Raw genomic sequence first — 12,610 nt, forward strand, 5'->3', positions numbered from 1 at the left:
TTTTCTTCAGCTCTGAATGCAGTATTGCTGGTTTTATGTGTGCAGGGAGTGAGGAGGAATTGCTAGAAAATGATTTTAACTGTCCCCTATATCCAGAATGTTTCTGTTTACACATGCAATAAATTACACATGCTTAAGGGAGTTTTTATCTTCCTTCTCTCTGGCAATATCTGCAAGTCAGCTACAAGACTGTCATTAACCTATCAGATTAAAAGAAGGATGATGATTGCTCAGTTGATTTTGCAGTAGTATTCTTTTCTTGTAAGATTTCATGAGAATTTAAAATTAAATATTCCAAGATAGAACCTGTCAGACTTTGAAGGTGTAATGTGTGTAACTATCTTTTGGAAGATAAAATGGAAGTCATTTGCAATTGGCTTTAGTTTCAAGGGCATCCAGTCAGGCCTTCATTTTCTATCTGTGGATTATCCAGACTTTGAGTGAAAAACATTGTAGGCTGCATTGTGCACTCTGGATGCAGTATTTCCCTGCTCATGTTCCTGCCCAGCATAAGCTGTGCTTTAAAAAAATGAAATAAAATTGCTCACCTTTCCTGTAATTGTACATTGTGTTCTGTCAGTCTTGTTTTAAATGCTTAGATGACACACGGTTTGGATTATATGGTTTGTCCAAACCTTTTGTTACTGTTATAAATTGCTTTAAGCAGACTGTGTTTAGCTGTTACATACATTCATTCCTTTTTAAAAATTGTCAGAGGTCTGAGACTGAAGAAAGAATGTATCAGCTAGTATTAATCACATGTTTTATTGGAATCTGAGTAATAAGAAAATAGGATGCCAACAACTAGAAGTGTGACCCAGGGGTCATCACTAGGCCCAGTTCTGTTTAACATCTTCATTAGTTATTTGCTTTATGGGGCAGAGTGGATCCTCAGCAAGTTTGCAGCTGATGCAGAACTGTCCCGCAAAGGGCCACAGAAGTAAGTGAGTGACTGAGCACCTCTCCTATGAGAAGTGACTGAGAGAGCTGAGACTGCTCAGTCTGCAGGAGAGGACACTTGGGGGGTGATCACTTCAATGTCTACAAATACCTTGAAGGGAGAGTGGGAAGAGGATGGAGTTAGGATCTTTTCACTGGTGCTCAGAGCCAGGACTATAGACCCACACTGTAACAGAGGAGGTTATTTCTGAATGAAGGAAGCACTGCTGTGCTGTGTAGGTGGCACAGCACTGGCACAGGTTGTCCAGAAGAGTTGTGGGGTTTCCTCCTTGGAGATCTTCAAAGCCACCTGGGCACCCTGCTCTGGGTGTTCCTGCTGGAGCAGGTTCTGGGTCAGGTGGGCCATGCCAGCCTCATCTGGTCATTCTGTGATAATATTTTGTGGCTTTCCCATAGTACTGCTGTACATACAAAAAAATAAAAATAAAAAAAAAAGGTAGGAAAGAGAGAAAAAGAAAGGGAGAGAGAGAGAAAGAGAGAGAGAAAATAAGCAAAATGGAAGAAATGTTTTCTATGTATTATTTTCCCAGAATTTTCATTAAGATACAACGTACTTAGCCATCATGTTCAAATCTGTGTTCTAAAATAAATTCTATCTCTGGAAAAAATGAATAAATGAATGATGCAGTACTTGGTGGTTAAGATACTAATTCACTTTTCTATTGCTCCATGATAATATTTTAAGGGCTTTGTTACGCTTTGCAACAGCAAACAGTTTTCTTTAACATTCTCTGATAGTATTTCTTACAGTATGAAATATAAATAGAAATGGCTTCTGAAGAAAATTCAACATGAAGCTTAGCTATATAATGTCTTTCTACTTTGCTAAGAAAGGCGGTTTATGAAGTTGTATCGCAGTGCAATTACTTGCAAGAGAGAATTGCTATAGTCAGTTTAGTGCAATGAGAAGAGAAACAAAATGCTAGAGCAGTAGCTGGCTACGCCTTTCTGAACAAATATTGTGACATGGAAAGCTTCACTATGAGTTTTAGGCTTTGCCTGGAACAGTGAAGTATATTTTCAAATAAGTGCACCATGAGTGCAGTCTAGCAGTGGAACAACCTTCCTAGAGTGGAGGAAAGATGCCATATGCCTGTCAGTGTTCAGGAGGCACTTGGATAATGCTCTCAATAACATACATAAACCTTTGGCTAGCCATGGAGTGGTCAGGCCCTTCAACTGTAAGGTCTCTGAAAGTTTCTTCCAACCATTCAGTTATAACAGTCATTCTGTGATTAGAGAACTGTATTTATCACTAAGTGTAAGTTGTTCTTGTCAGCAGTTCTCATGAATGTATGTATTTAATGTTGCACTTTTGAAGATTTTGTTTGCTACAAAATCCAGATTTTATTCATCATGCTACATTCTGTTTTCATCCTAGCAAGTGAATTCTTTCCTTCTCTTGGGCTAACTTCAAACTTATGGGTTGACAAATACGCTGAATAGTTTCATTCTGTTTGGCCTCCTGACCCTAGTGAGAAATAAATATGAATGTCCTCTCTGTCATGTCTCACTGTCCACCTTTCTCTGTTTCCTAGGGGGTGATTTCCTGTCCTTTTTAAGAAAAAAGAAGGATGAGCTGAAAACGAAACAGTTAGTGAAATTTTCATTAGATGCTGCTTCTGGTATGGCATACCTTGAATCTAAAAATTGTATACACAGGTAAGGAAAGTACTTTTTTTCTCAATGTTGTAATTTTGATCATTTGGAATGCTAGCAGATTAAATGTTTATACTGCTTAATATCAGCACAAAGATTCTCTAAGATTTTTTTTAAACACTAAACTTTCTGAAAGCAAGTTGTTACTGCTTGTCTAATACAAAGGTGTTTAGTTCATTTGTGTCAAAATAAATACTACAATATTTGGTTTGAGTAGTTCATTGCTATTAGTATAGATTGATGATGTTTTCACCGTATGAATTTGCTTTATGGAGAGCGTAACTCATACAGTGACAATGTATGACAAATGTAGCAAATATATATATATATGTGAAGCTTGTATTTTCATTTACAGGTTACTTGCATAGCTAAACAGAAGTTAAGGCATACATGCAGTGTGTTTCAGGAAAATCCACAGATATCTCAGATGATAAAGTAGTATATCTGGACTTCTTTCTATTAAAATATTAGGAATTGTAGAGACTTCATTCACCAAAATATGGAAGAGGGTCAAGCTTTATGCTCTCTGGGTACACTGTTTCTGTTTTGGTTTTTTGTTCATTTGTTTTTCAGTTTGGTTCTGCCCTGGAGCTGCTTATTCTCAGTTTGTATCAAAGTGAATATGTGAATTTACATGATTTCCACCTACTTTCTCTCAAAATACCACAGTGTAAACAGTGATAGGGCTGACATGTGACTAACAAATGATGTTAGTCCGCTTCTCAGGGAAACTGTAAAGAACAAGTTGTCATTTTTAATACTGGTATTGTTCATTTTTCTTTGTGTGACATTTGCAGATAAACTCTGCATCATTGACTGTATATCATTAGCCCACTTCATATTTAGTGCAGTTCTAATGAATGCTATTGTTGGAGATCTGAGATCTGGTGTTTCTCTTCCTTTTTTTTTAATCAAAAATGAATTGTTCTAAAGGCTGGAGGAAAAAAAATAATAAAAAAAATATTTATCTTTAAAAACATTCCTCTCATAGTAAGCTCAAAATTTGTTTACAAAGTCTCACAGTATTACTACGTCATTTATATATTTTTTAAATTCTTTTTTGGGCTTATCTTAGGAAACTTTAAACAGAATAGCAATCTTTCTAATAGCTTTTTTTCCCTAAGTTCTACTTTGTTGCAGCTTTTTTCTTTTTCTGAGGTGGGGGAGTTTGGGGTGCTGTTTACAAAGACAGTGATTAGAGATTAAAAAAATACAATTCAGAGAGAATACACGTATAGAACTGTCTTACATGGTGGGAAAAGATCAGGAAGCTGAGTACAGTTGTACTATGTACTCTAAAATCAGGAAACAGAGCTGTAATCTAGTCTCCTATTTTTCTAATGTGATAGACTTAACAGTGCACCTAGTACAAGTTAAACCTACAAATCAGGAAAAGAAACCTTCCTTTTTAACTTTCAAAATCTTCACAGCAGTTGATTATTATTGTCTCAGAATATCACAGGAGATTATTGTTGAGAACTACCAATTCCTTAAAGGCAGAAGCAACATTTTTAGTAAACGTCTCCTGAAGAAAACTACAGTTTCAAAATGCAACCAAGCAGGCAAATTAGCTCTTTGGTAACACTGCTAGTTCTATGAAATACATAAGTTAATAAATCTAAACGTGAATTTACAGTATTATTATTTTCTAGTAAATTCAGAATTTCTTCAGTTTTATGTCCCTAGGCATAACATATAACATGCTTATTATACTTACATTATGAATTTGATACCTAAATATAATGAAATGCTCTGAATCAGGTCAGCAAACAACCAAGGTTCGTAAAGTTAGTAGTAGCAGTGGATACACTTTTCTGGGTTTTTTTCCTTCTTTTTTCTTCATGTCTGTTTTCCTGTCTGGGGATTTTGAACACTTGTCCAAGATTTCTGTGTACCCTGAAGGCTGGTTAGGTAGACACAGGTCACTCTGAAAGTAGTGCCTCATGTTTATTTCCATGGAAGGTGCAACAAAGAGTGCAGTAACACCAATTGATAGAGCAGATTGTCCACTACAAAACACTATTGTTCAACAGAGTCACCACCATTAGCTGTGCATTTTCACCAGCCACGAGATTCTGCAAAATGCACTCCTAAAAATCTGCACCAGCAGGGATGACTCACTGTCCCTGTTGCCATTCCTGCAGTGCAGCACTGTGCTCCAATCCGCTGTTTGATCTCCATAAACATTCAGCAATCATCTGTGAATCTCCATGGATGTCATATTTTCTACACAGAGAAATTCAGTGACATTCTTTTGCTTCATCCACACTTTGATGTCAGACACCATTTTGTCAAGCTGCCCCTCTGCTACTGTCTGTCACACAGCAACAAAAATTAATGGGATGTTGGTGGAAAGGTTCATTCTCTGCTACCAACAACATCCTCCTCTGGTGTCATGGGGCAACATAATGAAATAGGAGTCATTACTTGTATATTTGTCTAAAAGCACAGAACATCTGTTACTTGATGGGTGTTCTGAGCCTGTTGCATGCCAGTAGATACAACACTCTGGTTCTTTGCAGCAGATAGGTTAAATTAGGGAGTGAGAGGCTAGCACCTAAGAGTCCCACTGTGTAGTGCTTTGTCAGCAAGTTCTTAGCTGTACAAGGCTCAGGACTCCTTTTGAGTTTAAGTCCCTATTTAACTGACTACTGAGGATACAGTGATGTGACAGTGTGATCTCTTCAAGGAATTTGGGAGTCTTTGTTCCCTTCTCATTGGGTCAAGGAAGGACAAATTATTCATGGATAAATTTTACATTGAAATTAGAATGGAACAACTTCATGTATATCAGGAAGAAATTTGAGTATAAAAGAAACATGAATTGTTTTGAAACAGCAGTAAATTTGTTCTCTCTTTGTCACAAACTCCAACAAGTAAAAGTGTTTCTCAGATTAAAAGGAAAAAAGAAAATTACAATGGGATATTTTTTTATTTTGATTAAAAGTCAGGAGGATGTAATTACTGTTAATAAAGAAGAATCTTAAATATATCATAAATATATCTTAAGTAGATTATTATCTAAAAAATCATAAGATACATTTGCAGCAAAATGATTTTTTTTTCATTTTTATGCTATCAATTTTCCACAGCATTCTGTTTGTTGTCTTAAATATTTGTTCAGTACCTTGCTGACTTTGTTTTCATTATAGTCTAGGTGACCATTATTTAGTGCCTTGTGCATTTGACTTGCTGTTAAAGACTTGCAGTTTATTAAATGATTTTTAATGCTACTTTTTATTTGTAGCTGAACTAGCTATACCTAGCTAATATATTTTAAATTTAAATCTGTTCTGGCATTCTGATATTGCTATCCGAGTCACACCTTGGCTTAGTCTTTCAGTAATTGGGCCAGTGCAACAACTAATCTGCCCTTTGATTTTTACTTCTGTGCATGGTGTGGTATTTCAATGAGTGCAGGTATAAAGACTGAATTTGTCAGTCTTAGAATTCTTAGTGCCTGCAAGGGATTATTTGATCTGCATTTCCATCTACTCAGGAGTCCATAAATCACTTGTTCTTGCTCTCTCTTTGTTCTGTTTAAAAAATAAAAAATGAGCAGGCTTAAATAAATAATAATAAAAAACCTGCTGCATAAAAGAATGTTTTTAAAAGAAATAACATAGTTCTCTATGCAGTTATTTCATCTTCATATGATTAAAATGAGTTCAAAGATTTTTTCCCCACTTTTCATTTTATACCATGCAATTGTTTAGATAGTTCCATTTATTTCTATTAATTAGAAACAAGATTGGGATGGAGATGTGATAACTTCAGTTGGTTCAATAAGCATTCATGAGTGATATTCTTTAGCTGTATTTGATTTGAACGTATTGAATGTTCATAATTCATTTTTAGTTTCCAGACCTACCCATTGCAATTGCTCAGAGAATTTGAACATTTCCACCCCACTTCCCCTTTCCTTACCAGTATGGTGTTTTAATGAAAATAACTGAAATTATGGTAATACTCAATTGGAAAAATGTTTTAGTACTAAGAAGAGCAATTACATTTTCTGTTTTTTTTCTGTTTCTATCATTTAGTAATCAGTACAGACTTTCAAAATGAGAAAGTCGGGTGTGGAAAACTGTGTTGCAGCTTTATCTACAGGTTATACTTTCATGATTCTAATTGAAGCTAGCAGAAATATACATATATATATATATGTAGTTAATTGTTTTATTCAGTTATGTTTTCACTCCTTTACTTGATAATTAAATTGCTTTTCTCTTTCCTGAAGAGCTTTCACAAACAAGGAGTAGTGCGATTTTAAAAATAGCAGTTAAAACAAAGTTCAAGATCCAGTATTAAGAGGGAACTGTATTAAAAGTTAGAATCTTAAAAGTGATCAATTAATAAACATTTTCACTAAACTTCATCAGCCTTCATTTATTCATCTGCCGAATTTAGCATAAAATTCATATCGGGCTCAAATTAGTTATTTTTAGTGTGTGAGAAGATGTGAAAAAACAGAATTCAAGGTGTATCCCTTCAGCCAAGCTTTCCTTTCAGTCTGTGCAGCTACTATTCTGAAAATCATTGAAATACATTGAATTAAGGATGTATTCAATGGTAAGGTAGTCACATACTTTGTTCCTATTTCTCCATTTTTATTCGTGATACTACATCCTTTTTTCTTTTCCATAGTGCAAATACAGTATTATTTAATGTTGTTTTCTAGGTACTATGAGCTCCTCATTAAGTTAAAAGTGGTTGGCTCAGCTTCATACTATGAAACTTGGGCTCTGTGCATGTTAATCTTGGGTTTCTATAGTTCTGATTAAATATGGGCAGTTAATATTTATAAATGACTGGGAAAATCTCTCTTGTATCTAGTTTGTGTGCTATAGTTTTTTTTTCTTTTCAGTGTACTAACTGTTAATGTAAAGAATCTTGAAAAGAGGTATCAACCAGGAATTTGAACTATTTTGAGTAATTTAGTTAGTCTTTTCTTTCTTGTGAGTCTTTTATTTCTTTCTGATGCAATAGCTCACCTACCACAAAAAAGATGAAAAATGATCCTTTCTGCTTAGTGTAGACGCTGTACTGTTTAGTGGATCAGTAGTAATTTAATTATCTTGGGAATCAAGAGAGTAATGGTTTAAATCCAAAGCTGAGAGGGTCTCCTTTCTAAGAGAATGGAAGAAATATAGAATCATAGAATGGTTTGGATTGGACCAGGTTGCTCAAAACCTCATCCAGCCCAGCCTTGAATGCTTCCAGGGAGGAGGCATCCACAACCTTGGTGGGCAACCTGTTCTAGTGTCTCACTGCCCTCACAGTAAAGAACTTCTTAATATCTAGTTTAAATCTACCCTCTTCCAATTTAAAAACATCTCCCCTCAACCTGTTGCTACATGGCTTTCTAAAAAATCCCTCCCCAGCTTTTCTGTAGGCCCACTTCAAGTACTGGTAGGCTGCTCAGGTCTCCTCATACCCTTCTCTTCTCCAGCCTGAAGAACCCCAGCTCTCTCAGTCTGTCCTCACAGGGGACATGCTACAGCCCTCATTTTCCTGGCACTCCTGTACCTCCTCTAACAATTCCATGTCCTTCTTGTGCTGGAGGCTCCAGAACTGGATGCAGTACTCCAGGTGGGATCTCACAAGAGCAGAGTAGAGGGGCAGAATTACCTCCCTTGACCTGATCATGCTTTTCTTGGTGCAACCCAGGACACGACTGGCCTTCTGGGCTGCAAGTGCACAATGCTGGCTTATGTTGAATCGCTCATCAACCAACTCTTCCAAGTCCTTCTGCTCAGGACTTCTTTCAAGCCACTCTCCAGCCAACATGTATCTGTGCTTGAGATTGCCCCGACCCAGGTGCAGGATGCTGCAACAGGCCTTGCTGAACTTCAAGAGGTTGGCAGTGGCCCGCCTCTCAAGCCTGTCCAGGTCCCTCTGGGTTGTATCTCTTCCCTCTTGTGTACCAGCTGTACTTCTCAGCTTGATGTCATCTCCAGACTTGCTGAGAGTGCACTCAATCCCACATCCATATCACCTACAAAGCTGTTAAGTAACAGGGATCTCAACACCAATCCCTGAGGAACACCATTCATTACCAGTCTCCACTTGGACATTGAGCCATTGACCACAACTCTCTTGAGTGTGACAATCCAGCCAGTGCCTTATCCAGGGTGTGGTCTATCCATTAAATACTTTTTTTCTCCAAATTGGCAACCAGAATGTCGTGCACGACAGTGTCAAACGCTTTGCACAAGTCCAGGTAGATGATGTCAGTTGCTCTTCTTTTATCCACTGATTTGGTAACTTCATCATAAAGGGCCAACAGGTTTGTAAGGCATAACTTGCCCTTGTTGAAGCCATGTCAGTTACCACCAATCCACTTGTCTTTATTTTCTGTGTGCATTAGTAGGGCCTTCAGGAGGATCTTCTCTGTGATCTTGCCAGGCACAGAAGTGAGATCAGCTAGCCCACAGTTTCCCTTCTTGAGGCTGGGGGTTATTGTTTCCCCTTTTCCAATCAGTGGGAACTTCACCAGGCTGCCATAACCTTTCAAATATGGTGGATAGCGGGTTAGCAACTTCATCCATCATCCCTAAAACTCGCTTCCTTGATTTCTCTACCTGCATCCTGTGGAAGACTGGAGCTAAATGGATGTCACTGCCTCCTCTTTGCAATTCAGTGCTCAGCATAATGTCTCTTTTCATTCTGAAATACCTCATTCTCCTTCAGCATATGTCCTTGTATACTGAATTCCTCCTATAGCACAGAGAGCTTAGACGTAGGTATTGCAATACCTTTGTTGTAATTTCTATAATATTCTGTACTGGAGATGACTTAAGGAGAAAGACTGTGTTTCTGTGGAATGAATTTGCCTTTCTGTCATCTAGATGGGCTCATAAAGGTTTATTGTGCAAGCAGTAATTTCCTATAAGATGATATCCACTTCAGTAATTCATGAATTTCCCTGAGGAAAGTGTTAAAGACTTCATAAAGGAAAGTATTAGTGAAATAAATATTTGTGACCTTATTTATATTTTTTCCTTGGGAGGGATATCATGTAAACTGTAGTTACTGGTTTTTAGAAAACTTATTAGCCTTGTGACTGTATACTTCCATAAACACTCATGGTCATTATTATTTAGCTTTTTATGATTAATTCATTACAGCATATATAAAATTAAGCAGTGGTACAAAGTTCTATTCCTATACTTTTCATATTTGATTGTTTCTTACTTTATTATCATAAAAAATATCTGTTAATTATAGTTGATCATGCTTCAACAAGTAAATCTCTTAGAGATTTATCATCAGTGATACAGTTGAAACAGCACATCATGGAACAACTGTAATTTTAAACCTTATTAATATGATGTCTCTGTTTCATATAAAATTATATTTTTTACAGTATGAGTATCAGAAATCGTATCTATTCTATTTAAAGCTATAACCAGAAACGTGAACAATGATAAAGAGCTGTAAATGTCTCTTGGCCACTTACTTAATACAAGTATGTTGCTATTGTCGGGGGAAAAAAAAAAGAATCTCCAAAACTTAATTCTGCCATACTATAAAATATTTTTGTCAAATTTTGTTTCATTGCCACATTACTTATTTTTTATTTCTTTCTTAGCATGTGTTTTATGAAAACTTCTGTTTTGTCTTCTGTCTAGTGAGCTTATTTTCACTAAATTCAGTATCTCCAGTGAATTTATCAAATTATACTGTGCAGTTATAACACCATGAATTTTACAGAGGTTATTATTTTTCATTTGGTATATTTGTCATAATGTAAACGCCATAGTAAGTGGAAGAACCATTACAAATGTGTAGTATTTATGTGGAGAGATCATCCAGACTTGCTGCAGGTATTCAGGAAGACTGCAGAAACCCTCTCTCCTATGTGTTTTCTACATAACTGATGATCTATCTGTTCTTTCCAAGAAGATCAGGTTTAAAAGACAGCTCTTTAGAGTCCTAATTGTTGCTAAGCAATTCAAGGAGGTATTGACTGGTGCCTAAACAGTGGCACTGCTCCGTACCCACACCCCTGGACAATACTTCTCACGCAGGGAATAGATGTTGCAATCCTCTACAGGCAGCAGGGAGTATGGATTCTGCTAGTGCTGCACCAAGGCCTTTGAAGTCTTCAGCTTGTCTCTGTTCTCACAGGGCTTGATTCTGTTAAGGTACTCTTGTTTGCCCAGAGTATCTCTAGTCATAATTAGCTGTTAGAATGGTATTTTAGACCATGACATTTATCAGTATAAATGTGTCAGTGCTTTGCAGTGCTCCAAGAAATTATTTTTTGCAGTTTACACATTACTGCATTTGCTTCCAACTCTAGCATTACCAATACAACATTCTTCAGCTATTGTTATCTAGGAAGATTGGAGAGATGGACACTTCTACATTTCACTGTGTTTGCTATATAGGAATACAATGGAATATCATAGACTGGGTTTCAACTGTTAAAAATAATTGTGCTTACATTACGTTGCCAGAAATTACTGATTATACATAGATGATTCAGCATGATATTCTGGATGAACCTTTGCTCAAGGATGAGCTTGAAAGACCAACATTCCATTTGGTTCCTTTTCCCTCTGGAAATCTTAAATTTTCTGTGTCATTTACATAATCAGAATTGAAAAAGTTGGTGCCACTTTGCTTACTTCCTTTCCACTTAAACTACTGAGCTGGCTAGTTCCTAGTCATTCACTGATTACTTTCCTTCTCAATCAACCTATTTCCTCTAATACTTACTGTGAATGGAGCATTCAGTTTCACATTTGCTATTTGAAGCATTTTAAACTTTAACAACACAGTGCTGCATTATAATCTGTGTCTATGCAAAAGCATGAGTGGCAACTTAATATATCACTTTGAAGTTCAAATGCTTCTTGGTGACATGAATCTGTAAAAGAGAGTCTAATATGCATCTAGTAAATACAAAATTCAGAAAGGTGATCTTTTTTCACATTTTGGCTTTAAATTTCAGTTTTATAAATATATGTAGTCTAGCTAGAATGCAGAAAAATAATTGTTAGCTTAAATTTCTTATTTGCAATATGTCTACTTTTTATATGTCATTCTGTACTGTATGCTTCCACCCTTTCTAATGTGCTCTACTCACAAGAGTCTGTTGCCACAGAAAATTCAGGTGTTACTTGTAGAACTTTGGTGTTTATATCATTATGCTTTAGAGAAAAAGAAAATTGACAGACAGTATTTTCTAGGTAGAACTTTAAGACTTTTGTTATTTCATTTTAAAAATTTTTATTTCTTATTTAAAAAGTTTAAGTTGGTGTCTTTGTTAGAGGTTATTCAATTGTAGTGGCACATTGCTTCACGATTTTTAGCCTGCAGAAGAACTTTTCTGCAGGTTTCTGTTCTTAACAACAAAAGGATCTTCATTTCACAGAACAATACCACCTTCATCAGCATTGTCTTTTTCATGGCATTGAGGGCCTTTATAAAAAATACTTTCAGTATTATAGAAATCTGAAAGTGAGTATTCAGAAACTCAATGCCTGTGGCTGTATCTAGAATTAATAAATCCAAGTATTCCTTTCTTAGAATTGTTTTCATGGCTTAAATATGTGTATATACTGATTACAAAAAACAACAAAACAAAAAACAAAAAAAAAAAAAACAGTGAGGCATAAGGCATGCTATGCATGCATCTACATGTTTTCGTGTATCTACATGTGGCAAGCTTTCATTACAGGGCTTTAGACTCTTGTGCTCTTGATCTGATGATGGAGAGTCTGCTACACCATGCTTACATAGGTTTCTGTTCCATTTCCCTGGGCTGTTGATTAATTCTTAGTCGTTTTTGCTTAGCACTGTAATTTCGTCTTCAAAACAGTCTCAAATGGCAGTCTCAGTTATTGCTCTTCTGACTCAGAAAACTGAGTCACTAAGAAAACAAGTGCAAATTAAGAGCATTTCAGAGTTCTAACAGCTCTAAGAGTTTGGAGCTTCACGATCCCTCATTTTGCTGTTCTTGAGACAGCACATTCAGGTA

General features: G+C 36.3%; 1 protein-coding gene across 2 annotated transcripts in view; it reads left to right on the plus strand.

Annotated features, from left to right (window-relative positions):
* The window catches only part of FER (FER tyrosine kinase), a 154,299-nt gene that overhangs the window by 110,654 nt on the left and 31,035 nt on the right, over positions 1-12,610 (plus strand). The window contains exons 16-17 of one of the 2 annotated variants that reach the window (XM_065744230.1): positions 2,499-2,622; positions 3,193-3,548. In XM_065744230.1, coding sequence (XP_065600302.1) covers positions 2,499-2,622; positions 3,193-3,247 — 179 coding nt within the window. In that variant the 3' untranslated portion in view covers positions 3,248-3,548. Of the gene's footprint in view, positions 1-2,498; positions 2,623-3,192; positions 3,549-12,610 lie in introns of those variants that run through there. The other variant, XM_065744229.1, reaches the window with a different exon arrangement.

This window comes from Cyrtonyx montezumae, unplaced genomic scaffold (genome assembly GCF_038088225.1).
Source record: "Cyrtonyx montezumae isolate F1298 unplaced genomic scaffold, pur_monq_1.0 scaffold_30, whole genome shotgun sequence".
Lineage (NCBI taxonomy): Eukaryota > Metazoa > Chordata > Aves > Galliformes > Odontophoridae > Cyrtonyx > Cyrtonyx montezumae.